Source organism: Gallus gallus, chromosome 7 (genome assembly GCF_016699485.2).
Source record: "Gallus gallus isolate bGalGal1 chromosome 7, bGalGal1.mat.broiler.GRCg7b, whole genome shotgun sequence".
NCBI classification, from domain to species: domain Eukaryota; kingdom Metazoa; phylum Chordata; class Aves; order Galliformes; family Phasianidae; genus Gallus; species Gallus gallus.
The window spans coordinates 7,210,170-7,237,948 of record NC_052538.1 but is presented as its reverse complement, the minus strand read 5'-3'; the positions used below and the strand labels follow the sequence as shown (position 1 = coordinate 7,237,948).

The 27,779-nt window shown below is 49.0% G+C and overlaps 2 protein-coding genes across 14 annotated transcripts in view; one reads left to right on the top strand and one right to left on the bottom strand.

Annotated features, from left to right (window-relative positions):
- Nucleotides 1-12,141, bottom strand: part of FAM207A (family with sequence similarity 207 member A) — a 53,436-nt gene extending 41,295 nt beyond the window's left edge. For 8 of the 10 annotated variants that reach the window (XM_040704011.2, XM_046944043.1, XM_046944044.1 and 5 more), the window contains exons 1-2: nt 12,004-12,141; nt 9,858-9,966 (exon numbers count right to left, since the gene is read on the bottom strand). In XM_040704011.2, the coding sequence (XP_040559945.1) occupies nt 9,858-9,966; nt 12,004-12,114 (220 nt within the window). In that variant the 5' untranslated portion in view covers nt 12,115-12,141. Of the gene's footprint in view, nt 1-9,857; nt 9,967-11,587 lie in introns of all 10 variants that reach the window. The other 2 variants (XM_040704012.2, XM_040704014.2) reach the window with 1 other exon arrangement.
- Nucleotides 12,142-15,544: 3,403 nt separating this feature from the next.
- Nucleotides 15,545-27,628, top strand: ITGB2 (integrin subunit beta 2). Of its 4 annotated transcripts, none has more exons than XM_015289135.4 (17): nt 15,545-15,692; nt 18,506-18,630; nt 20,060-20,126; nt 20,347-20,435; nt 20,681-20,864; nt 21,251-21,421; nt 21,655-21,896; nt 22,255-22,410; nt 22,681-22,776; nt 22,887-22,976; nt 23,260-23,400; nt 23,648-23,832; nt 24,572-24,816; nt 25,082-25,301; nt 25,383-25,588; nt 25,790-25,956; nt 26,196-27,188. In XM_015289135.4, the coding sequence occupies exons 2-17, from the start codon at nt 18,547-18,549 to the stop codon at nt 26,259-26,261; spliced, it is 2,409 nt and encodes an 802-aa protein (XP_015144621.1). In that variant the 5' UTR covers nt 15,545-15,692; nt 18,506-18,546; the 3' UTR covers nt 26,262-27,188. The 4 variants fall into 4 exon arrangements, with proteins under 4 accessions (XP_015144621.1, XP_015144620.1, NP_990582.2 ...); XM_015289134.4 differs by having other exon boundaries at nt 25,368-25,588; NM_205251.2 differs by lacking the exon at nt 18,506-18,630 and having other exon boundaries at nt 15,554-15,692; nt 26,196-27,628.
- The last annotated feature ends 151 nt before the right edge of the window (nt 27,629-27,779 follow it).

The following is a 27,779-nucleotide window of genomic DNA, read 5'->3' as shown; positions in this document are numbered from 1 at the left end:
TCATGTTCAGTCTAGCGTCAATCAACACCCCCAGGTCCATTTCCTCTACACAGTCTTCCAGCCACTCTGCCCCAAGCCTGTCGCGTTGCATGTGGTTATTGCGGCCAAAGTAATTAAAATTTGTAATTGTGTAACTCAGTTATGCCAAAGCTGTAACATTAAAACAACAAAGACATGGATTTTTGCTTCTAATCCTCTCCACCTCCAGCATTCTCCTAATCACTGTTGATTTATTTCTGTGTAACAACATCTGACCATATTCAACTGATTAAGCAGTAGAAATCCTTACTGCATTAAGTATCCTTTCAAAGCTTTGGGAATCATGATCTCACAGAGCAAGATGCTGCATCACATGCAAGCTGCTACGTCCATCATACCTGACCTGGGTGCAACAGTCTCAACGCAGCAGAGCCCCTTCATGGCACAAGGGACTGACGCTGGACCTAACAACCACACACTGGAGCACTTAAGTCTTACAAAGGCCAGAGGATGTGGCTTCACAGATGCTTCTTGGAGGTTTTCAAGAAAAGGGTAGATGTAGCACTGAGGGAAACAGTTTAGTGATGATAAGTTGACATTTTAACTAGATGATCTTGGTGACCTTTTCCAACCCTATTGACTCTATGGTTTTATGATTCCCCAGCAGCACAGTTCTCAGCCCTGCAGCAGCTCTGGCAGCCAGGCTCATCTCCCTTACATCCAGGTGTGCGCACACTTCCACCTTCATAGGCAGTGAATGTCACACAGTCACAGGAATCAAGCAGAATATGCACTAAGAATGATCTGACGTTGTGCAAACTCCGAAAACTTGTTTCAGGCTCCTCCTGCTACTGACAGCCTCCTCTCCCTGAAACAGACTGCAAACATCTTGGCAGCTCCAGGCATTCTGGAAAATGTTACTGTTTGTGTAGCAATGAGTATCCATGACCACAAGCTAATTGTAGAATTGTTTTTAAAATGCTAATTTTAAGAATAAGGACTTAGCCACAGCCATAGGGAAGAAAAAAAAGTTAATTACTTTCATAAATATTAACACAACTGATTTCCGTGGTCTGGCGAAAGGCACTCACAACACGGAAACAGTCTCCAAAAGTCAAAGCACTTGAAGCAACACAGATTTCAGACATTCATTTAGCTCTTCTCATTTAATTGCACTGACTCTAATTAAGCTGGATTTTCACACAGCTGTTCTCACAGAGGACCCCACACTGAGCAGACAATGAATTACTAAACTGATTTTAACCAGCATGTACTTTCTCTTTAAATTATTTGTAAGGCACCAGCATCTTAAAGTTACAGTAAGATTCCCACTGTATTTCAGATTTTCACTCAAGCTACCTGCAGTAGGTCACTGTTTTCAATTTCAAGCAGTCTCACGCAGTTCAGGACTTGAATAAATTGATTCTTGAAGTAGGGCCTCACTGGTTTTCATCCTTTAAATCTAAGCAACAGAAGAGTCCCCTGGCCTTGAGGTGATTTGTTGCCATCTACAGACTTCTGATGGAGGGTTCTGCAGAATAACATCATCTGGAGAGGCTTCCCATGCCATCCATCAGTGTCAAAGTTCCTCTCAAACACCATTCAGCTCTGTGAAGGTCTATTTATTAGTCAGAGAGCAAAATTACCTTTGCAAGGTTATCTAACTCTCTTAATGTAAGAACAGCTCCTAAAGACATAGGAAAAAAAATGCAAAAGGATTTTAGCCGAAAAGCAGAGAGGTAGGAAGTTTGATAAATTGCCAAATCAAGCAATTTACCCACGTAAAGCCATAGTCAAAAGCAGACTGCCAGTAGTTCTAAGTCCTGAAATAATTTACAACTACCATCAAGCCTATAAGCCTACTAATAAAGTGGCAGATTGAGTTATCAAATGTCATGGTTTTATGATTTTTGGTTATCAGTATTCCACATCATAATGTCATGTAGCGCACTGGAAGTCAAAGAGTGAATGCTCCAGGTTTGGGTATCTGTCTTAGAAGAGAAGAACTACTACATTCCCAAGGCACTGTTCACTGTTCTGTTATCATTTCCACTGAGGGTGGAACAGATAAAGGCCTTGCTAAGTCACTTTTTCCCTTCTTCCCCTTTTTAGTTTTTTGGCTTGTCCTGGCTGTGGGTGCCATCTCATCACAGTATTAGAGTAAGGCCCATGGCTTTCAGACACTCTCTCTCATTATATTTATTAGCTCCAACTCTAATTATATTAAAAGACTCCTTCTCCAGAAGGCTCACATTGTCAGCTTGCTTCCACGTAAGAAATGAACTGGGCTCCATCTGCTCCATGCCAGTCAGCAGTTCATCCCATTCACACTGTTCAGAGAGCATCCTGCAGTTTGTGTCACACCAGTGCAGGGTACTATAGCAGAAAGGCTTAGCTACAGCTCAGTTCAATGCTTGGAAGTGAACAGTGTTTTACTGACTGCGTTTCTGCAAAAAGACAGAGGAACTGCTCCCTCAGACAACATGACAATGACACAGGCACACGAGCAGAGTGCTTCACAACCATTTTTCCACACCCAGTTATCAGTCTTGGGTTGGGGAAGAGATTATCACATTTCCTGTTTAATCTCCGCTCAACATCTCCTCTTTTCTAGGAATTTTTGCTTTCTTGCAAATAGGGTGGTGTACTGGAATGCCAGGGTCACAGCCTGAACCAATGGGTGGGCTATGTGAGTGTGTGAGTGCGGTGGCGCGAAGGTATGAACGGGGGAGGGACACATTCCTCAGCTCGTCTCTCTCTCTGCGCGCTGTTACCAGGAGGGGTGAGTCAATTCCTTTTGATATCTTTCCCTCGTGTGCCTATTTCTCAAATAAAGGCTCTATCATTACCTTCATTTGTTCTACAGGTGGGATTACTTGCACTTCCACATACAATGTCATAGGAAAAAACAGCTTAAGAAGATATTCACATGAATGATGTCAGTTGCTAGATGCATGCTTGCAGTCTTTCTATCTCAAACTCTCTCTTTAGATCCTGCAAAACCTCCCACTCTGCTTTATTTCTTTCCCACTTCAGACTCTCATCTTGAAAGACAAAAAAACTAAAAATCTGGATGCATAAGAGTAATTTATTCCTACTGTTTGAGAAAGATTTGCATTGGTAAGAAAGACAAGAATAGCCAAAGAGGAGGAAGAGAAAGCTGGCAAACTGAGGGTCTTCCAGCTCTTTGCAGGGAGGCCCAACCAATCTATAGGCCAGTTTAAGGTCTGCAGCTCTACCTAGTACTGGTTCAGCTCTGCATAGTCCATGTCTGTTAGATGCATTCAAACATTATGTACTTTAAATAGGAAATAGCTCCTCCAGACAGCTGGCAAGGAAAAGGGAATGAGACAGCATGCTCAGGGAAGAGAGAAGCCTGTGACCACACCTCTAAAGCTTGTCCTAACACTTGCCTAACTTAAAGTCCTGAGACACATCCCTGATCTGTGCAGGCTGCACAAAGGGCAGGAGAGAGGCAAGCAAAGGAGGGGTACACAACTTCAAATGATCAAGGCTGAGCTTTATTCAAACTTTTGTTTAATGGAGTCTGGGTGCTCAGTTTCATCCAGTTCCCCAACCATGAAAGCAAGACATCCCACCTCAAATGGTACTCAGCATTTTCTTCTAGGGGAGCAGCAATATGCCAGCAATATGCCATGGGGTTATTGCGGCCAAAGTGCAGCACCCAGCATTTGGTCTTGTTGAATCACATCCCGTTGGCTTCAGCCCAGCAATCCAGATCCCTCTGTAAGGCCTCGCTACCCTCAGGCAGATCAACACTTCCAGCCAGCTTGGTGTCATCTGCAAACTTACTGAGGGTGCACTCAACACCCTCATCCAGGTCATCAATAAAGATATTAAACAGGACAGGCCCCAGCACAGACCCCTGCGGAACACCACTCGTGACCTGTCGCCAGCTGGATTTAACTCCGTTCACCACCACTCTCTGGGCCCAGCCATCCAGCCAGTTCCTTACCCAGCCAAGAGTGTATCTGTCCAAGCCACGGACTGCCAGCTTCTGCAGGAAAGAATGACAAAGAAATAATGACAAAGACACTGATGGAGCAGGAATATCTTGCTGTTTTGGAGAGCACGTTACATTTCACACACAGCCACTCCTCATAGGACACTTACTGTCACCCTCAATCTGCAAATTTACTGTTGCCCCATCCCATCAGAGAAGTGGGGAACAGATTAAGGCAGCTACAGGCCCAGAATTAAATGCTGAAGAAAGCTGACAGCAGCAGAATCATTAAGATCCAGCAGCTTTCCATTCTAGCGATGTACAGAATAGTCACCACAAGCAGAAAATTTAAAAACACCCCAAAGTTGCATCAAGAAAATGCAGCAAAGGCTTAAAAGTGATATTCAGAAAGGATGAATTCATGAGAACAGAACAGGATGTTTTCAGTCTTTCAGTTTCTAAACACTCTAAAACACTAGGAAAGAAAAAAGCAAATCAAAACTGGAAACCCAACTGCACAAGGCCAATACAGAACCATGCACAAGAAAGCAGAGATGCTTTAGATGCTTTAAGGAGGCTGCACAAGACGGCAGGCAGCAGGCGGGAGGTGCAGAGAGGCCCAAAAGGTCTACACTGATAACACTGCCAGCACCTCCAGCCTGTGCCTGTTCTTACTAAGCCATATTACCAAATATCTGCTTAAAGAAGGTGCACCGCATCACCATTAAGACACAACAGGAAGGGCAAACCTATACCACGCTCTGTGGAGTAAGACCGCAAACACCCTCCCAAAAGAAGAAACCTGCTTCTATCAGAAGCACAACTCTAGCTCATACAGAGGCATTTCATGCAGAAACGTGATGAGAGGTGAGGATAGAAGAGGAAAAGCTGCAACATTTAGGGGATACAGACAAGGAGAAATCCAAGGAATAGACAGCAGTGAATTATAAAACACAAAGATTAGTATCCTGTTAGAGCTCAAAAAGAGTTAACAGGGGACCTGCCACAGGTGCAATTTAGCAAGCAACAAACCCAATAGCTAATCCACTGCAACAGTAACAGAAAGCCCAGATATTGCAGGAGCAGCAAAGCTCAAAATAGAGATGACCACATAAATCCCAGCAAATCATTTATTAAAAAAAAAAGCACAGGAAAGCACATCACATGAAGTTAGTACATGGTTCTGTGGCAGGACCACAAAACCAGCCTGCCAACCACAGACTTTCTGCTTCTTTCTTGAGGCTATATAAGGAGAAGGGAATTGGACAAGTAGCTACAGAATCCAAAGAGAAGGAAGCAGTTATCTGATATACCCAGCAAATCTAGAACACCAGAGCAGAAGTTCAAGTGTAGAGAGGGCCAGCTAGTGACTTTTCAGAGGCAGACTTGATAACAGAAGGAATCCACAAGTTATCCATGAAAGGGGAAAAGTAAGACCAATTCCAAGCTGTCCAGTTTCTCCTTGGTCTGATTTTATTCTCTTATCTTCGTATTCCTTCAGAAGGAAAAGGGACTTCTGTCTCTGCCAGGTGCTCCATCACTTCACTCCTCTGCTCCTACCCATACCACTGAAGCAGGAACCTGTGCTACAAGGGCATTCTGCTCACCAGAGAACCAATACCCCCAAGACAAAAGGCAACAGCACACGTGCCTGAAATCCTCCTATAGCTTTGCCTGACCTTGTGCAGATCCAGGCTTGAACAACAAGGCCCAACCCAACTTCTTCTTAGTCTAACGTGAGCCTGTGCCTTGGTAACTCCTGCCATGCTTCCATACAATCTCTTTCAGGACCCTTAACCAGCCCAGTACCAAACAAAGCAAAAGCTTTCAATCCGTGTTTCACATTTGCCTGATTCACCAGTGGCACACAAGGAGAAAGCACAAACTGCAGAAAAAGTTATTCATTCCCAGGCAAGTGGTCTGCCAGAGTCACACTTGAACAGGCAAAAATGCCAGAGGTAAAGCTAAAGCACTGCTCAAAATGATATATAAGTAAGAAGACATTATGAGTGCCATAGGGCAAGGATAAAACTATCAGAGAGCATCCAAAGGAGGGCTGTGAAGATGGTAAAGGGTCTGGAGGGCAAGGTTTTTGAAGAGCAGCTGAGGTCCCTTGGTTTGTTCAGCCCAGAGAAGAGGAGGCTGAGGGGAGGCCTTGTGGTGGCCTGCGTCAGGGAAGGGTCATGCCAAGGTTAGGAAAAGGCACTGCATCAGAGAGCAGTGGGCATGGAACAGCTCTCCAGGGCAGAGAGCACAGCTTCAAGACATCAGAGCTCAGGGAGCAGTGACACCTCCCTCAGACAGAAGGTTTGGATTTCAGGTGGTCCTCTGTGGAACCAGTAGCTGGACTTGGAGATCTTTGTGGGTCCCTCCCAACTGAAGATAGTCTATGATTCCCTGATTCTGTGATTAAGAAGCAAACCCCACTGGCATTAATCACTGGCACTGTGATTAAGAAGCAAACCCACTGCCACCCCATATGGCAGGCCATTAGTTCTGACTTAGTTGGAAACATTCAATTCCCATGCTAGAGAGGCTCTCCCAGACGAGATTTATTCTCTCACACTAGTAACAGAAGTCCTTGCATGGATTAGATTATGGCAAAGAATTTAATTTACATTATGTCAGCATCTAAGTAAACTACACTGATAGGAAGCAATCATTCAGCAAGCAACTCACGGACTTAGCCCCAGTGTTTATAACATCACTGGCTTTTGTCACTAATAAGCATGTGGAAATCATCTGGAATCTTGTGTTAAGATGAACTAATAATTAAAGACAAGAAGCAGAGCACAAGAAAGTAGTTGCAGTAGGTCTGCTTTATAGCAGGGCAAGGCTCAGAGCTCCTCATATTAAAATATTTTCCACTTTAGGCCACTATCTCTCTACAGTCACAAATGCAAGGGTCAATTGAAATGAATTCCATTTAGATGACATTTTGAATTACAATCCTGCCCTCTCCTTCTCATGCCGCAAACATTATCGACTTCCCAACAAACTGATACCTTTCAGCAAACACAACAAGCATTCTGAATCAGCCTTGCCTCTAAGGAAAGCAACACGACCATTGCAGTGAGCACCGCAGATGTTTTGAGAGGGTACATGGCTCCACTAGATGTACCAAGAATCCTCAGAAATCCACAGAAAAAACAGGAACTTCAGTTGACAAGAACCAATGCCACCAGTGTACTCTACCAAAACAAGAGGTCTCGCATCTCCTTTTAGTCTTATCACCTTCACAGGTACACATGAACACTGATGGCATCTGCAATGCTAACCTTGCTACAGATGCCAACCTTCATAACTTCTGTATTGTGCTCCTTCCCTGTTCTCTCAGAATAACCACAGCCAAAAGAGCAGCAAAAGCTTGCCACTTTGTTAAATGGCTATGGAGAAAAAGGAGAAAAAGAAGTAGAAAGAGAGGCCTTTTCTCCTGTTGACAGCTATGGGCAATAGCCCCCTGAGCCTCAGCAGTATGGCAACTGTGTTACCTATATATTTGCATCTCTCTGACTCCAGCACATCAGAGCAGGACCTGTAAAAAAACCTTTCATCACTTGTGAGTAACTTGTGCTCTTGTGCTCACTTGTGCTCTGCTGTTATTTAGCTGGTTTCCAGTGCACAGTCTGCACCAATACTCTTGCTCCAGTTGTCCCACACAGCCTCCATAGCGGTACAAGCAGAACTGTCAGGCTCCCCCAGTACCCAAGCACATTCCAAACATGGACAAGTCCCTGCAGCAAGAAAATCCCAATTGACCCCTCCACCAATGCATGTAACCCCTTTCTAAAACTACAGAAATATTCAACATGCACTTTATACACTGGTTCAAAGCCAGGACTGAATTCCACACAACACACCAAATGTCGTGCATTTTGTGCATGCATACCATCTGCTCTTTTCACTGCCTCTCCCAGGTTTGTAATGGAATAGACGACAGATGCAGCCACTCTCCCTCACTACACAGCTCTTCTGATTTCCATCACATCCTCCCTTCTGCTCTTGCCCAGTTGAAGAGCCATCCTTATCTCTCCCTTCTCCAAACCTCTGCTGGCTCAGCTCTAAATTTCTGAAAAAAGGAGGGCAGGACCATGCACAGTACTGAAGATCTGCAGGTAACATGGATTTACTCATAAAGTGGCATAACTGCTCTCAAGTTTGTTCTCTTTTCCTCCTACTTCCCAACAGCTGATACGGGTTTTTTGACCACTGTCAAGTTCCAGGCTGACATCAACTAAAAGCTAACCCAATTCCAAGCTCTTCCCAAGACTAGACTCATTACTGGAAGAGACCAGATTTGTGGGATAAAGCACATAAAATACAATATAGAAATATAGTTCCAAGTGCCTGAACGAACAGCTGTCTTTAGCTGATCATTTGGAAAGTGCAAGGGAGCACAAAGGATCTAAAAGACACCAGCACACAGCCTCAGGAGTGAGTTAAACATTGCCAGGCACTGCACATCTGCATCATCAGCAGTGCACAGGGACCAGCAGCCCAGGTCTATTTATAAACCAGACATGCACAGCTGTAGCCTGCAAGGAAAGACCAGGATTGCAGGCTGTCAGTCCTCAACAACATGTTGTCTAATTTACATGATAGCCACGTTCGCATGCATCCTTTTCCCAAGAGAATTACAAACATTAAGTGCAGTGTTTTGAAAACAATACATTTCATCAAGGTTTCTGTGCAGGGAACAAGCATCTCAAGCAGACGTTCTCACACAACCTTCCCATTCCCCCACTCTATGTCCAAAATGTGCTGAGGGGCTATTGCACCCACAGCTCACCACAGCTCAGGTGACCACTAGCCCTCACGTAATTGCTGGGTTTGTTTATATCCCTGACTACTTGGTACATGAAAACAAAGTCACGCAGTATTAATCTGCATGGAGAGAACACATTAATTTAAGTTTGCAGATGAAGTATTTGGAAGTCACAAACATCTTGAAGCAGACATTTGCACTAGGTCAGATCACCTGTGCCAGTTTCTACTGAAGCAGTTTCAGATACAAAGTTCTGTCAAGCACTAAGCAGGTAATGGGAGCATTTTCTTCCTGTGCAACAGGAAACAAAAGCCACTATCATCTCCTCGTTAACTCCTCTCACTGCACACTCCCTGGTGAGCCTAACTCTTCCATCCAGGAGTCCTTAAACAGAGGACCCAGCATCAGCATAGGACAGGATAAGAGAATTGGCTACTCTCAGGTTGCCATGGGTAAAGCACTGCTGAGGAACAAGCCAAATTAGCCTGGACAGGACAAAGACAGCCCCCAAGATTTGCTGACAAAACATGGGGGCATGAATTGCCCCTGCTGGTGAAGCAGAAGCAGCAGCAGAGGAAGCCTGGAGGCCAGGTGACAGCCTGGGCTCTACTGTCCCCTCATACCCTGGGGGCCTCTGGCTGCAAGAAGACATCCACATGAAGGCTTCAGCTGCACAGCCTAGCCCAGCAGCTATCATGTAGACCAAAGCGATCTCCTCACCAAGCGAATAGGAAGCACAGACAGTGAATGTGCCTTTCTGTGTCCTGCATCCACAAACGGAAGCCCCTTTTAAAAGAGCAGTGTTCTGTAAGAGCACAGGACACCAGACAAACATCTGCCAGGCCCAACACTGCCAATGCAGTCCCAAGTGAAGTAAACAAGTCTTTGTTCACAATCTAACACTGTATCCATTCAAAATACAGCAGCTCCATCCAATGAATGGAGAAATCCAATGTATTTCTCCAGTATTAACTGCGTGTTTTCCACCCATAAGGCAGAAAACAACAGGAGCATTAGAAGCACAAAGGCAGAACATTTGTCCTTACAATGGCTTTCCTGGCCACAAAAGGTTATTTCCTCCAGCACCAGGTGGTTCCAAAGCATCTCACAGTCCTGTGGGCATCTACAGACAGAGATCCTGTTCCTCACCTGTCCTGGATGAAACGATGCTTCTGGAGTCCAAATCAAGTTTCTTCACCAGAGAATCAGGGTCAATAGTGAGCCCAGAAAAGATGTCAGATGATGAGAAGTTCCAATCCTGATAAGAAATATTAAGCAAAAGTCAGTACCAATATCACCAGTAGCATTCACTAGAAACAAGATAATTAAACCCTGTGCCATCCTGCTGGGAGTAATGAATACATTCCAGTAGTGATGTGCAGGTGCCTTTCATCAGCAGGCAGGGGAGCATCCAGATCCTTGCCACCATCCAATATTCTGGATCCCACAGTTGTTACCATTTTTAATGGACCAGTACCTGAATCCCACCTCATTCCATTGCACTCAAGTTTACTCCTAGTTGAATTATGAACAACACCCACAGGAAAAGCCAGACTTGCAACAGGTACGTATACAGAGAACAATGCAGATAGGTTTTAGGCTCTTGATCTGTTGCCTCTGTCAGGGGACGTGAAGAAGACTCAGTGACTAACCACTAGCATGGTTACTCACCGGACCTTCAGCATCGCATTCCTTTAAGCACACAGTACTTCCTAAATCCTGAGGTTTGCACTAGCCTTTCTGGTTTGCTGTGGAGAACTCAATGCCTTAACCAAGTGTCACTCAACACAGACACACAACTGTACAAAGCTATAAGCACATCTCAGCATGATGCAGCCTATTTACTCCCTTCCCAAAGGAAAGCAGTAGATGCATAAGTAACATTTACTGCTGTTCCTGTGTCCTTACTACAAGGGGGGAGGGATTAGGCCTGAATGGCCTACCAGCTGCTGGGATCTAGTGGGATGTAAAGCTCCTAATGGCTACGCGTGAGCCAGCAGCTCGTCCCCACTTGCCATGGCCAGAAATGGGAAGGCACCGCAGAACAAGGCCTGCAGCTTCCCATGGTATGTACAAAGGATATGTATGTTCTAGGCAGCACTGGGTGGGGTGAACCTAAGGGCTACCAGAGCCCCTGGACTCATGACCCACTTGTCTTGAGAAGCCACCAACCTTATGGCTTGTTCATACCAGTGGTGCGCAGCATGGGACACAAGCAGGCACCCGGCAAAGCTCAATGCTACAGCAGCTTCTACACACAACTTTTCTAAGAAAGAGAGTGTTTAGAAAATTTAATTCAACCTTCTTCTGTTCTGAGGTCCTCCAGTGGGCTTGTCTCATAGCATCTCACTACGTGGTCAAAGACCACTCCCTTGGACATCTTTGCCTAAGCCACACCTGGAGCTGCAGAAAGACATCCTCAGAAGCCTGCCCTGTGCATACAGAAGCAGTGACACCTGCCAGCCTGTCAGAGGTCACAGTGCCACTGGGAAAGCCCACGAAGGCAGCATACCTCGTGGCCACTAGATGTGCCTCACAATGTCCCAAAGCCTTCAGACAGCTGCACAGGGATGGTGCGGGACCACCACCAGATGCCAAACATCAAACCTCCGCACATGAAGCTCAGACAGGAGGAACTGCCTCCACCACAGCCTTGCTACCACTGACTGGAGGAGCTGGTAAGTCCCAGTCCCTGCTGACCAGCAGCACACCAGCTCTTGATCCATGCTTCCCATACAGGCTGTGCCCAGTCTTGCCACGGCCCTCAGCAGTCTGGATCCACTGCTCTGGTTTATAGAATCACCGAGTCACTGAAATTGGAAAAGACCTTCAAGGCCTCCGAGCTCAACCACTGCCGGCCAGACGGTCCCACCACAAACCTGCATCCCTCAGTGCCACATCCGCACATCCTTAATCACCTCCAGGGATGCAGACTCCAGCTCCCAGGGCAGCTGCTCTCTACGAAGAAATTCTTCCCACTGCCCGAGCTGAGCCCCCTCGCCGGAGTCTCCTCGCTCCCCCCCCGCCTGTCCCTGAGAACGGACCGAGCCGTAACCGAACAGACCGGGCTGAAAGCGTAAAGAGCACGAGGAGGTGCTGCCTCGCGTCCGGGCGGCCCCGCGCTCCGCACGCTGGGCCGGAGCCGCCGAGGGCAGGGGAAAGGCTGCTTCTCTGCAAAACGAGAGAAGCCGCTACGCAGGGCAAGCGCACAGCTTCAGCCACATCGGAGCCAGCGCGGCGTCACGGCAGCCGAGCCCCTCGTGACCCCGTTCCGCTCCCCCCGCAGCCCCACTACCTTCGCCGCGGGCGCGCTGCGGCCGCCGGGACCGGGCGGCGCCGGGTTGGGGCGCGGCGGGGGTCGGGGCGCGGCGCAGTGCAGCCGCGGGCGCCGTACTTTCCCCACCATGGCCAGGCAGGACGCGTGCCGGAAGAGGACGCGGCCACGCGGTGCGCGCACACTGCGCTCCCCCGAGAACGCCGTTTGCTGAGCGGTGCTCCCCTCCCCCTTCCTTTCCTCACGTCTTCCTTCCGGGGCGGGCGATGGGGCCAAGGCGGGGTAGAGCCTCTAGGTCGGGGTGGGCTGGCGCTGCTCGTTGTGGCTCTTAAAGAAGCGGTTGAACGAGCTGCAGGGTTGTCGGGGGCAGGGGGGCCTTCTGCGCTCTGCTTCTGGAAGCCGTCGAGGAGAGCTTGGTTGCGCTGTGGTTAAACCTGGAGCTCTGGGTTGAAGCAGAGGGCTGGGTTGCAGCCCAGGACTGCGTCTTAGAATCAAAATGAAGAAATCGATTCAAGGAAACTTAGCAGCAAAAGTTTTATTACCATTAAGCAGATATTCTTACTGGCAGCGCTGGGATAGCATTGGGATAACTCCAAAAATGCTCCACCAGTTGATCGTTTGTGCACAGATTATATTTTCACGTGTATTACACAGTCATTGCATTCCCCAAATCTTTATCCTATCCACTCCCAATGACTGCCCAACAGGTATGCTCTTATTTGGTGGTCTTCGATGTCATCTTTAACCTGCTGCTTCACTTCCTGCATTTGGCTCATCTCCACGCCATGAAGGACTCCTTTAGTCCCAAAGATCGCTGCGGAATGCAAGGACAAGCAGAGAAGTCTCTGCACACACAGATTTGGAAAAGAAAGGGGAATATCTTGATGCTGTCTGTCACATTCTAGGCCAATTCCTCCTGTTGTGTGGATCCTAGCTTAAGGACTCCACAAAACTGGTGTATGGTGCTTCTGTTGTGTGTTTCTGTTGTGTGTTTTGTTTCCCTTGTTAAAGCAGAACAGTCATACAGCATGCCTCCCCATCTACAGTGCTACATAACAACCGGCATCCACAGCTATGGTGGACACAAGCAAGCTTTAATCATATTGTACAGCAATTCAGCGACTATGCTTATAAGGATAAATTATCAGAATGTTTTGTGTAATTACTTCTTCAAGTCAGAATCACTGAATTGTTAAGGCTGAAAAAGTCCTTTCTATGATCATGAAGTCCAACCCCAACCCACCCCACCATGTCCACTGCCCACACCCCTCAGTGCCACATCTCCATGGTTCTGGAGCACTGTGCCACTGCAGCACTCCTCTTAATGAGAAGAAATGTTTCCTAACACCAACCTGTGTCAGCATGTGTAGCTGGAGCAGGAGGGGCCTGGCCCTGTGACTGGCTGGAGTCGGACCTGTGGCCCAATGAGGACTGGAACTTCTCCTGCACTGTCGGCATAGCCTAGCCGTGCTCTGTGTGCTGACAGCCACGGTCTGCTGAGTGAAGAGGCTGCTCCTGCCCCACGTGCTCACTCTGTGAATGGTTTACAGGCCTGTTCAGCTCGGTTCCATGGCTAATGGGGCGGGGGGAGGCATGGACCTCACACCTCGGGAAAGGGAAAGGGTAGGGAGATGGGAGATGGACCTAAAAACAAAACAGCAGCAACAATCTGAGAAGGAAAGCTAATGTACTAAATAAGATATCGGAATGCAAGATAACATAATACCATATGATTGGTATTATGTAGAGCACTACCAGTGCTCTACATGATATTATGATGTGAAATACCAATAACAAAAATCATGGAACCAGGACACCCAGGCACTGCTCTGCTTCCTTGGGCCTGGCACCCCAGTGTGGGTGGCACAGCACCCTCCTGCACTGCTTCTGCAGGCAGCTGGGCTTCATTTTCCCTTTTGTGGTTCTCTTCTTTCAAAATCACAGAAAACATCATGATACATGGCAGTGCTCGCCAGCAGTGGCTTTCTCAAACAGAGACCACCACCAAGGGAGTGGCAGCCATTTTCTTCTGCCAGATCCTTGCTCAGCTCTGGCATGCAGATAGGGGAATGAGCACTTTCCAAGCTCAACATGACAGCAGTCACCACTGCTAACCTGTGCTTCCCAAAGCAACATCTGTGAGATTTTGCTGTGCAGGAAAATGAGGAGGAGACTGGGACCTGGAGAAAGCCAAGCCAGGGAGACCAGTAGCGGTGGGTCTGACTCCCACCGTGGCAGTAGGCAAGGTCTTGATGCCAGGTCTTGATGCCAGGTCTTGAGGATGTTAGGGAAGACATAATATTTGTCAGGTGTAGAGAATGTCATTGGGAAGAGTTTGGTTGCATTGCCACGTGCTGGGGAGTGCTGCTGGGGACCACAGCACCAGAACAACCTCTCTGATCAGCAACACTGTGCGGTAGGAGTGGGCCAGAGGCACCACCTGCTGCCAGTTCATGGTGGAGCCTGGCCCCAGCTGGCAGAGAGAGGTCCTGCAAAAACCACAGCAAGGAAAGGGAAAAGGAGCAATCTGTGCTTGTGGAAACATAATAAAAATGTAAGTAGTCAAAATAAAGATGGCTGTTTAAGTCACAGAGAATGGTTAGAACCTTGAAACAGACTGGAAAGCACTGTGACTCTGTAGTGGTGTGTAGTGATCACACACGTACAGGCCCCTACAGGACACCCTCCAACAGCAGAGTTAAACTGCAGCAGCTAGAAGAAATCAAATGTAGAAATAAGAAGACGTCCTTTAAAAAGTGGAAGTTGTGCCCAAATCGGGAAGTATGAGAGGTGAAATCTTCAAGCAGCTTTGGCCTCGCAGCTGGAGCTGTCTTCTCCAGACCTGACTTGATTCTTCTTGGGCCCCTTTTACCCATCAGCAAGGAGTGACCATGCATTGACTGTGCATGCAGTGAATGGTGCACGCTGATGAGCTCCCAGCACTGGAGTGCTTGGGTCAGCAGGGGAAGGTTCAGTGGTGACTGTCTGGCAGGGCCTCTTAAACCTGCAAAGCAAATAACAAGCCCACGTTAATTGTCTCTCAAAAAAATCTAAGATACCATGTGTTTTTCAGTTTAGTGCCTTAAAAATGTTATGTGAGAATTGCCTAGAGCCAGCTCCTCTCTACTTGGGGTGTGCTAGGAGGGGAAACCACAACCTGCATGGCAAAATCTGAAGGCTTAAAAAACTGCATGCCCTCAAGCTGTGTCATGGCAAGAGCAGTGCTGGCATCCTCTGTTGGGTGGGGAGGACCTGCCCATCCCAACAGCCCGCCCATAAGGCAAAAACACCAGATCGAGACTGGGGCCAGAGGGGAGAGCTGGCTCCCTGCCTCCAGAGCTGAGGGTACCAGCATCACTCCAGGGCACTAGTTTTCCAGATTCCCCAGAGCTGGCCTCATTTGCCTGCCAGGCAGCACTGTTGAAGGTCAAAGTGGGCAGAAGAAGGTGTTTTGGGCAGGTCCCCAGGCAGACAGGGTTCAGCTTTGGCTTTGGTGCATGGGCTGGCTGGGTTTGGGGGAAGGCGCCCGCCCACAAGCTACCGCTCCGGCTTCCTCCTTTCTGCTCCAGCCAGCGCAAGACAGAAGGAGGACAGACCAGCACCAGAGCTCCTGATTCTCAGCTGCTGCTCCCAGCCAGGCAGTGCAGCCAGGGGGCTACCAGCCTCACTGCAGTCCCAGAAGAGGAGCTGAAGGGAAGGCTTGATGTGAGGCAAGTACTCTTTCACTTTTGTGCACCTCCTTTCTGGGGGGAGGTGGATGGGCAATGGAGAAGTTTCATAGCCATGGGGTTTCCATGAATTTGTTTTGTAACTCTTGATCCAGCTTTGTGCAATGTTTGGCATGCTGCAGCCTGGCATGTGGCCTTCCCAAAAGCAGACTTGCCTTATCTGTGCATTTCTGCTTTCAGAGGAAGGAGTGAGCGGAAGCACAGGCAGTTATTAGGGGAGGGTTTCAGACCCCAAACAGCTCCTTCCTCACCCACCTGCGAGCTTGGGAAGCAGCAGAGGCCCAAGGTGCTCCTGTTGAATCCTCTCAAATGCAGCTGAGGGCCATGCCAGTTTCCACCCAGGGCTGTGTCACCTCTAGCACATGGGCATAGGGATGTTATCTGAGCACATCACACTTTGTGCCCAGAAACAACCCCAGCTTCGTTGTGATAAGGTGTTGATTGGAAAGCAGGTGCAAGCAATCTGTCCCATTAGGGCCTGCTAGATGGGGGATGCCTTTGCCTCTGTGGAATGGGGAAAAAGAGCTAGGAGAGAGGGGGCAGGACCCTGCTCTTCTCCATTTCCCCCTGTGCGCATTGCAGTCTGCAAACGACCTCAGAAAATGCATAGTGGAAGCAGGGGATACAGCAGAGGATGCATATGAACTTACCCCAGAGAAAGCAAGTCCTTTACCAAGCCTCTAAGACAGGAAAAAGCTTGCTTGCTAATATAGCAAAGGGAAAGCGTAGGTCCTTTGAAGTAGCTCTCATGTGATGGAGAAGCCAGAGAGCTGCTGTTCGGTTCTGAATCATTCTCAAGCAGACAGACCTTCATTTTCGATGATTTTTAAAGGTCTGGCTCCTTGCCTCACAGGGAGATGAAAAGCAAATGCGTGAACATTCACAGAGATATCAAGCCCTGTGGCTGACACAGGTGCTAGTTCCTGTGCAGAAAAGCGTGGGAAAGCTATAATGTTGCATTTCTCTACCATTATTGTCACATCCTGCTTTGCTCAGTGGTTTTATAGTGAGTTGTAACTAAACTCAGTGGGCTAGCGACCACAGTGCAGGACCTAATTTCTTGCATGAGAAGCTGGAAGTCTCCCACTTTTGCAGTTTGGTCGCTGCAGGCAGGAGGCATACAGCTTCACTATGCTACTGCCAAATGGGTGATGCAAGCTGAGAGACTTCACATAAAGCACCAGAGAAACAAGGAACAGCTCCTCTGTCCTAAATGGTGTATGATAAACAGGTTCCTGCTTAGCCTAGAACAGGTGCAACAGGATATTTGCACCAGTGACAGAAGGAGGCTGCAATCAGCGACTGGAACAGACCCTGCAAGGCTGTTCTTGTATACCTATATCTACCTTTCTATAAATATATATTTTTAGATAGAAAGATAGATGTATGTATAAAGATAGAGATGATGCAGGCAGACCCTGCAAGGCTACTGATGTTGACGTGTTTGTATATAGATTCATACATACCTATATATAAATAGATAGATATGTGTATATGTATATATATATATATATATTGCACACGCATATTTTGCAAAGAGGAAGTGCCTCAGTGTCTCAGCCAGTCCTAGCCCTCTTGATGAATGTCTACCTTGATGGGAATTACCCATAACACCAAACTAAGTGAAAGAAGGAACAGCCACAAGCCAAGTGATATGCATCTCCCTGCCTTGCTGTGCCCTATGGAGCTCATTTACACTCTGTGCATGGCAGCCTCACTGTTACAGGCAGATGATGCAAGCATGCCAAGAGTCCTCCAGGGATACTGGGCATGGGAAGATGTCCTCCCATTTTGAAAGAAGATGAAGATAATTAGCAAAGCAACAAAGGACGGTTGTGGCCAACAGTCTGCAAGACCCATCTCTGCTGTTGAACTCTCATCTTATTTATAGAAATGAGACAGCAGCTAGCTTTGACACTTCCCTTTCAGCCCTATTTATAAATCCCAGCTTGTGGACAGGAGGGTAGGCTTTGTGCACCCCTCTGCTTGCTGTGAGAAGCAAACCTGTCCCTGGCAGAGCACAGCTGGGAGCAGTGTACCCTTAGCAGTGTAAATCTGACACTGAGCCAAATGGATGGCAAGATCAGATGGAGAAAACACTGCAGGGTCTCTGCCTGGGCCCTGCTAGCATGAAGTCAGACAGAAAAGCTGTTCCCCTTTCTCTAAGTACTGTGAGGAGGCAGACAAAAGCAGAAGCCCCATTTGTTTCTTTTGAAAGTCACCCTACATCACATACATGCTGATCCACCCACATAGCAGTGAATAATTTCCTTTTGCAGCAGAAGCAGCAGCAGCGGTGAGCTTTCTGCTGCTGCAGTCCCCTAGCATCAGGGTGTGTTTTACACCCCCGCAGTGGGAAAAGAAACAACTGTTAGCATTATAAGGGCACAAAATGAACCCTATAGTACAAAACTCATTATCAAACAGAGCTGGGCTTATACTGAGTGTGTTTCTGGGGTCTGTGAGGTATTTTTAATCCTGTTGTAATTGGAAACTTACTCCCTTTTTTGGAATGAGCCTGTATGTATGAACCTACTGCCTCCAGCAAGCCAAGCACAAGGAGGTCACAGGGCCTCTGTCCGTGGCTAATCTTGTGGCTTATATGGCTCCCTTCTGGCCTAAATGAGTGCAAAGGGCACATGTCCACACGCAGTTATGGGCTTTCCTTCCATGAGAGGGAGAGAGCTGGCACTGGGAGTCCCACTATGAGGCAGGCAAGAGGTGCACCCACTATGAAATCCAGCCTGAGCTAGCTTGTGTGAACAATGAGGGTTTTCCTTCTGCACCTCCCCCAGAGCCCAGTCACCTGTGGAGTGCTCACGGAGATGCAGTGGGCATGGTCACAGGCAAGGATGGAGCTGCAGCCCCATCACAAAATGGCACAGCAGAGCGGAGTCCTGGGCTCTGCCACCATGACCAGGTGAGCACAGAGTCACCTCTGCCTGTCTGTGCAGAGAGGTGACAACCTCCAGAGCACTGCTGGGGAGCTGAGCTCTGAGGTAGTCATCTCTTAAGGCTGCAGATCTTCATACCCTGACAGTCTTTACTCTGCTGCTGCAGCCCCATCACACCTCCAAGTCCACAGAACAGCCAGGCATCAAACCCCAGCGCGCAGTTGTCACAAAATGATGCCCATCTAATCTCTCTTAGCATCTGATCTTTCTGATTAGCGTCACCCTTGACTTGTCCGGTGCCTCACAGCAGCTGACAAGCTGCAGACACATCCTTGTGCCTCAGGAGAAGCTCTGAGCAGCCATATTTACCACTCTGGGTTTGGTGCTTTCTGCGCATTTCTCTTGCTGCTTTCTTCCCACCCCAGCTGCTCAGACTGTCACGTTCTCAGGAGAGGCTGGCGGTGCTCTGCAGCACAGGCAGGAACCAGGGAGGAGCTGTCTGATTGCTCAGGGTGGCATAAGAGCCATTTCAAAACCAATGACATGTCCTTCTAATGTTATTTCTATTATTGCTGAAAACGGAAGTGTTCATTTTCTTCCCTCTTTTTTTCTCTATTAACAGTTTCCTCTTTTCTCACATCCCCGAATATATCTATGTTGTAAGGTCACAGTTCTGTTGGGTTTTGCTCCAGGACTGTGCCTTTTTGCATTATATACATATACAAACATAGATGGAGAAGAATCTGGATAAATATCACATCAGTCTATGTAGCAGTTCAACTGAAGCTGTACTGATGCAGTGCCAGTTGCTGCTCTGCTGACTTTCATGTTTAGCCTAAAAGCTATGTTTAGCTGGATACCAATGTATTTTTCTAAGAGCATGCAAGCAGTCAGTTGTGGTCATGGTCTCAGGACCTGCCCTGCTGTGGGATGGAGACATCCACTCAGTGCTGCTGGAGCACCTCTCCTATGGAGAAAGGCTGAGGGAACTGGGATTGTTTAGCTTAGAGAAGAGGAGGCTCTGAGGAGACCTCATTGTGGCCTTCCAGTACTTGAAGGGAGCCTATAAACAGGAGGGGAAACAGTTGTTTATGAGGGTGGATAGTGAGAGGACAAGGGTGAATGGTTCTAAACTGGGACAGGAGAAGTTTAGGTTGGATATTAGGAAAAAGTTTTTTACACAGAGGGTGGTGATGCACTGGAACAGGTTGCCCAAGGAGGTTGTGGATGCCCCATCCCTGGAGGCATTCAAGTCCAGGCTGGATGTGGCTCTGGGCAGCCGGGTCTAGTGGTTGGCAACCCTGCACATAGCAGGGGGTTGCAACTCGATGATCATAGTGGTCCTTTTCAACCCAGGCCATTCTATGATACTATGATCTCTGCAGCTGCTTTCTGTGGGATTTGGAGGCTCCCTTCCCTGAGGCTGCTGTCACAAGGATGCCTTTCCTCTTGCAGGAAATGCCCCGTGACTGCTGCCTCTGGCTGCCAGCAATGACCTGGGTGCTGTTGCTACTGACAACAGGTGAGCTCCACCTGCCCTTGATCCCTGCCTTCCCCCAGCACCTCGTGTGGTCACTGAGACAGTGCTGGAGTGGGGAAATACCCAACGCTGCACCACATGTGGCACTGAGAGCCACGCAAGGGTGGGTGCCTGCTGCTGGGAGCCTGAGCACCCCACAGCTGCCTCTGGTGCAGACTGGCCCTGTTTCCCTCATTTCAAACCCATCTTCTCCACATTTCAGCCTTTGCTGCAGAGTGTCCCAAGATCAAGGTGGGGACATGCAAGAACTGCATCCAGTCAGGCCCTGGCTGCGCCTGGTGCAAGAAGCTGGTAGGTCCTGGTAGCCTCACATGCTACCAGCAAAAGGGCAGTGGGACAGCCATCCTGCCAGTGGGTAGTCAGTCCTGGGAGGGCTTTGTGGCTTTCCTGTTGAGTGAGACCAGGAGAACTTCAGCCTTCCTTTCTCCACTGATCCCAGAGCACCAGTAGAGCTGTTTTGGGGGTTGGGCCATTGGGTTGTGTGTTTGCTTACCTCCTGCCCCCCTGATTTTTCCGTTTGATGTTGCAACACACAGAGTTTCACCAAAGCTGGTGAGCCAGACTCCAACCGCTGTGACACCATAGAACAGCTGCAGCAGAGGGGATGCCCAGAGAATGAGATTGAGTTTCCAGTAAATGAAATCAAAAGGACGCAGGACAGTGCGTTCAGCAATAAGATACAGCTGACTCCCCAGGAGGTGCATCTGAAGCTGAGGATAAGTATGATTCCTGTGTTGTTGCTAATAACCTTCTGCCCATCCCCACACTCAGATGGGTAGCAGCTGAAGCTGGCCAACATTTGTTGCACATGCTTTTTACCCTTTCTTCAAAACTGAATGGGCTGTTGGCAAGAGATGACCCTGCAGGGGACCTGAGGGACCTCACAGGAGCTGAAAAGTCTTGAAGAAAAAGCTTTTGTGAAGATGTGAGGGCAGAGGACACTTCAGGGGGGATAAGCATGGAGCCTGTAGCTGTGCTGGGGTGTGGTGGCATGTCGCACGTTTCCTCCCCATTTTCTCCCAAAGAAAGATCCCAGTGTGGGGTAGGCAGTGAGGCAGGACATGATCCACAGCACAGTGGCTGAACCTGGTGTCTCTATCCCACAGGGGAGCCTGCTGAATTTGATGTGAAGTTTCGTCGTGCTACGGGGTACCCAATTGATATCTACTACCTCATGGACCTCTCCTATTCCATGCTGGATGACCTAGAGAACGTGAAGAAGCTGGGAGGACAACTGCTTAGAGCCCTGGAGAGCACCACACCCTCTCGCCGCATAGGTGAGCCTGTCTCCAGCAGAGGGCCAGCTGTTCGCTGGGAAGAGCAGTGAGGCCAGTGGACAAAACAAGATGCAGGATGCAGGCAGTGTAAGGCAGTGTGCTGGAGCAAGGGATGTGGACAGGTACTTGGTTCCCCATGCAGGAGCCAGGAGGCTGTTCATGCCTGGTGCCTTCAGGACACCTGCCAACCTCTGCCTCTTCCATCCCTAACACCATGGTCCTGGGCATCCTAGGTTTTGGTTCCTTTGTGGACAAGACTGTACTGCCTTTTGTCAACACACATCCTGAGAAGCTGAAGAACCCTTGCCCCAACAAGGACAGTAATTGCCAGCCTCCCTTCGCCTTCAAGCACATCCTCTCACTGACTGACAATGCCGAGAAGTTTGAGAGTGAAGTGGGGAAGCAGTTCATCTCAGGGAACCTGGATGCCCCAGAAGGGGGGCTGGATGCCATGATGCAGGCGGCAGTGTGTGGAGTGAGTACCCAACAGGGTGGTCTCATGTCTTCCTCATTCCCTGCACTTGTGGGCATGATGGCTGCTGCCTCTGCTCATGGCTCCTCCATCAGGAGCTGGCTCTGTTTCTCCCAGAGCAGCTTGAGGGTGCCCATCACGTAGCCTAGGCCTGTAATCCATGTAAAAGTCCTGATTTGGCTGGACACAAAAGAGCATCTTACCTGTGGGCTTCCTGACTTTAGTCCCCAGTAACACTCCTCCATGCCCTCTGGCCCTTGCTGTGGCTGATGTGGTATCCCTCAGTGACTCCACCATGCCCAGGCAACATCACTCCAGCCCCATTTGGGGACAAGTCTCAGTGCTGTCCATACCATTACAGGACTTGATTGGCTGGCGCAATGTGACCCGATTGCTGGTGTATGCAACTGATGATGGCTTCCACTTCGCTGGCGATGGCAAGCTCGGGGGCATTTTGACCCCCAATGATGGCCAGTGCCACTTGGAGGACAACATGTACAAAAAGAGCAATGAGTTTGTAAGTACTCTGGCATTGTTACCAGGTTTGCTCAGTGGCTCTGCACCCTGAGCCCATGGGGCATCTCCACAGCAATTACTTACAGCCCTCACGAGGGTCCAGGAGACAGTCCAGGGTGGGGGGGGGGATGATGGATGCAAGCAGAGATGCTGCTGTCTCCGGTGCCTCTGAGTAGTGAAAACTCCTCAGTATCAGGTGTTGTCTTCTTGTTTGGGGTGTTCTGCAAGGTCTTCCTTCCAGCAACTCTATCAGCTTGCTCTTCTCACACAGGACTATCCTTCTGTTGGCCAGCTGGTCCAGAAACTTGCTGAAAACAACATTCAGCCCATTTTTGCTGTCACCAGCAAGATGGTGGATGTTTACAAAGTGAGTAGGCTTTGGCTGGTCCAGGTGCCTCCTGAGGTGACACATGCATGTCCTCCTGCCAATGCTATCACATGGTGAGGACATCTCATTCCTTTGCTCTCCGTTGGCAGAAACTCAGTGATATGATCCCAAAGTCAGCAGTAGGGGAGTTGAACGAGGACTCCAGCAACATCATTGAACTCATCCAGGTGGCCTACAATGTAAGTGCTGGGTGAGAACTTACTTTGCCTATTTGGCAGAGAAAAGTTCACATCATGTGTCATCATCATCTGAGAGCAGGTGAGACTGGGACTTTGAGGATGGGACTCTGCCCACAGCCAGCAAGAGGTTACCACCTCTCTGATGCATTTCCTGCCCCACTACAGTCAGCTGAGCGCATGTCCTGAGGCTCACCCTACACTTGTCCCCTGGGCTGGGGGAAGCAACCCCACATCTCCATGCTTCAGTCCCTCCTCTGGATAACTGCCCATCATTCCCTCACAGAACCTCTCTTCACGGATCATCCTGGACCACTCCACCCTGCCAGATGTCCTGGATGTCAAATATGACTCCATCTGCAATAACAACACAGGAGCCAAGAATGAAGCAAGAGGGCAATGCGACAATGTTAAGATCAATGATGAGGTATGTTTTCCTGTATCAGGAATGCCATGCAGCTTGCAAGGCTCCTCCTGCCTTTTCTGTCTAATGGCAGGAGCTCTTGTCCCAGACTTTTTGTTCATGTGAATTTAATGTCCAAAATGTCCAGAATGCTGAGGACAATCCTCCATTATGTGTGCACTCAGCCTGAGGCCAGTACTACTCTATTGCTACTGAAGCTACCTGATGGTCTCTAGCCCTTCCCTCCCTCTTCTCACTCTGCACCTTCTAGGTCACCTTCAAAGTGAAGGTCACAGCAAATGAGTGCATCAAAAGCCAGTCCTTCACCATCCGGCCCCTGGGCTTCACAGACACGCTCACTGTGCACCTGGACAGCATCTGTGACTGTGACTGCAGAGAGCAGCCTGATCCAACTGCCTGCAGTGGAAATGGCAAGGTCGTCTGTGGGATCTGCAGGTGAGTGCTGTTCTCCATAAATATTATTTCAAATAATGCTAGAGTTGAGGAGATGCTGTGAGAGAGCTGCCAGGCCAAGCTGAGGGCACTGCATGCTGTGCTTGGTGCCTCCCAGCACCCCAGGGCCTGCAGAACCATCAGTCATGGCCTTGCTCTGATCTTTTGCACCCACTTTCTTTTTTGGAGCAGCAGTTTAAGTTCATGGTAGCAGGGAACATGCTGAGGTCTGTCTTCAGTTGGTAGACTCTCTGCTGCTTTCCTAAGGTCGCACGTGCATCCACTCAGCCATCCATCTGCCTACTTGTTATTCAGCCAACTCTCCACCCATTCAACCATCTGTTTGCCCAAACACCAAGCTTTCTGTAGAAGTCTCTAAAAATCTCACTTCTGCGGTTCATGTACATTTTTAAACATAATTATTGCTTCAAGGCCTCTCAGTGAGTGGGAGAGGAAAAGCCTGGGTTTCTTCAGGAAACGCTCAGATCTCCTGGCAAGGGTTTGGAAGTTATAATAATAATTTCCAGGCAATCGTTAGGTGTTGTAAATATAACAAATGTGGAGAGCAGCACTGCTGAGATCTCCCACCAAAGTGCCTCCCAGAGTTCACTCCAGCACGCGATGGTGCAGACACCTGGCGCTTGTTTCCAACAGTGCTATCTGCTTCAGTCAAGGTCTGACCTTGACCCTGTGTGTGCTCTGTGGCTGCTGACCCAGACTTATTTCTCTCCCCTCGTGGCAGTTGCAATTTGAGCTACACGGGGAAGAACTGTGAGTGTGACACCAAAGGCAAGACCAGCAAAGAGCTGGAGGGCAGCTGCCGGAAGGACAACAGCTCAGTCATCTGCTCAGGGCTGGGGGACTGCGTGTGTGGGCAGTGCGTCTGCCACACCAGTGACGTACCTGGCAAGGAGATCTATGGCACCTTCTGCGACTGTGACAACATGAACTGCGAGTTTCACAACGGCTCACTGTGTGGTGGCGAGGGTGAGCAACTGGATGCCCAGACACACTGGGGGTGGTCTCACTGTCCGAGCAGCATGAGTGCATTTCCATGCTGCCCTCACAAAACCCCTCCTGGAAGGGCAGCCCTAGCTCCAGTGCAGGGCTCCTTCCAAGCAGATGTGGTCAGAGCTGGCAGAGAGTGACCAGTCCTGTTTTTCATCCTCCCTCAACCCCATCGTCCCCACAATCCCTCTGTGGGCAGCCCTGTGCCCCACAGGGCCATGACTGAAAACCTTTCCCATCACAGAGCGTGGACGATGCGACTGTGGTGAGTGCAAGTGCACACCCAAGTACGAGGGCAGTGCCTGCCAATGCAAGAAGTCGACTGATGGCTGTAGGAACAGCCGGCAAAATGAATGCAGCCTGCGTGGCTCCTGCCACTGCAACCGCTGCCAGTGCCGAGGGGGCTACCAGCCCCCCTTCTGCGAGGAGTGTCCTGGCTGCCCCTCACCCTGTGGCAGGCACATGTGAGTGATGGAGCTGAGTGGTGGGGTGGGCACAGGGGTTGCTGCTGCTGCAGAGACAATTTGCAGCTGGCTGTGTTACAGTTCCTGCGTGGAGTGCAAGTCATTCAATAGTGGGCCACTGGCAAAGAACTGCTCTGTGGCCTGCACCAGCATCCAGCTGGCTGATGAGCCACGGGCAGGGAGTCGGCAGTGCAAGGAGAAGGACTCTGAGAACTGCTGGATCTCTTTCTATATGGCCCAGGATGATGGAGAGGAGATGTACACCGTCACTGTTGACCCTAAGAAAGGTACTAGACTGGTCTAGTATTAAATGTGGAGGGTGGTGGCCCTGCCTGTGGCGGGGAGGTTGGAGCTTGGTGATCTCTGAGGTCCCTTCCAACCCAAGCCATTCTGTGGTTCTATGATTCCATGAAACCCACTCATCCTGCCCCTGCCCCAGCAGCTCTCCTGGGGGCTGCAGATGTACAGGATCTGGTTTTGATCCACAGAGTGCCCAGAGCCTCCCAACATCGCGCTGATCGTAGGCAGCACCATTGCCGGTGTGGCTCTCATTGGCCTGCTGCTCCTGCTGACCTGGCGGCTCTTGACAGAGATCTTTGACCGCCGAGAATACCGCAGGTTTGAGAAGGAGAAATCCAAGGCCAAGTGGAACGAAGTAAGAGAGCATCAGGATGACTGCATGCAGGGGGGACGCTGGGAGGATGGGTGTGGAGGAGACATCTGTAGGGGCTACTGCAGCTGGCAGTGCCCAGAGCAGGATGGACTCAGACATTCCTGGTGCCCAGTCATGGAGCAGCTAATGCTGTCCACATCCTTCAAAGTCATGGAAGGATGGGTAATACACTGCCAAAAGTCTGGTACAATCTCATGGGACTTTCACTCTTCTCTCTCCAGGCTGATAATCCTCTGTTCAAGAGTGCCACCACCACCGTCATGAATCCCAGATTTGATGGGCAATGAACTGGAGTGATGCCTGGAAGCACTAGGACCCACCACTAAATAAGGAAACACCAAACAAGGAAATCTCAGGCTCCCACCTCTTCTTCTTTATTGTGTTGTTTTTAACCCTTCTTCCAAGAGACCACCAGTAGCCAGGTGCTGGCTGAGGGGCTGCACAGTACCTATCCTCTCTCCCAGAGCCATCTGGTTGCACTGTAGGAGGAGGGAACAGCAGTGCCATGGACGGGGCTGCAGAGCAGATCTTACCAACAGGCACTCACCCCAGCTCCAGTTTCCATCTGTCCTAGCTCCTGGTGCTAACTTTACTTTGTGGCAGGACCTTCAGACACCAAGTCCCATAGGGACTTAGCACAGAAAGTGCTCTCAATGAGGAGTTCAAAACTGCTATTTCCCTTCTGCTCCAGCAGGCTCCACTCCTAGGCTGCTCCATGCCCTGCTGCACTGCTCTGCACAGTTACACTTGCAGCTCATTTCTAAACTACTCACTGCTGAGATGGATGGGGAAGGTCTCCTAGGTGGGCTGTCTGCTCCTGTTGCTGTACCTGGAAATGATGGACAGCCAGAAAACAAACAGTGAATCTTATTTTTAAATCATCAGCTTCTCCCCAGTGTTACTTCCCTCTTAGACCTACCTCAGGCTCCTCCACGTTTCTACCTGGGCTTCCATGAGCTTGGCTTACCTCCACCATGCAGCCCACTGCATGGCAGAGAAGCAAAGGAGCAGCGGATTGAATTGTGGAACATCAGTATCAGAGGCGCTGAATGTGTGAAACAGTGCTTGCAGCTTTGAGCTCAACCACAGCTTCTTCTGCCACCTCTAGGACCAGATCTCTTCCCTACTCTGTGAGTCCATCAGACTTGTTGAGGATCAGCCATGCAAAAGACCTAGCATCACAAATAAAATCTCCAGCTCCGTGCTTTTTCAAATTCTGCACAGCTACTTGTTCCTTTTGTGTTATGGGTTCGTTCTTTTGAAATACATGTACAGCTGCGTATTTGCTTCAAGTTTGGGAATAATTTGCAGATAGTTCTACATCCAATCTCCATTAGCTTTTTGAATATGTTTAAAGTTAATAAAAATTAATATATGAAGTAAATATATCTGTCCTACTCAGGCACCAGGGCAGCAGCTGAAACACTCACTGGAGAAACTACAGCAAATTCCTGTGGTGGTTGCCAGTATCTACCACAGATACAGTGCTTGGAGAAATTCTTGCCAAAGAAACACGCTGTCTTCTATGCTAATTTGCCAGCTACGTCTTGATAGGTGCTCCTTTGCAAGCCAAAAAGAGCTCACAAAATTATGCAAACCTGTTCTTATCAGTGCCTGTGTTCTGGCAGCTGTACATAAAACATGTTAAACAAGAGTGGTTGTACAGTGTCTGATGATAGATTAGTTGGGGCCATTTAGCCATTCTCCACCAATTACTGAGGGTCTGGGGCAGAGTAAGAGCCAAAGCACCTCTGATACTTCCCACAGTACTCTCCTAGCCTGCAACTGTCTTTGACTCCAGAACC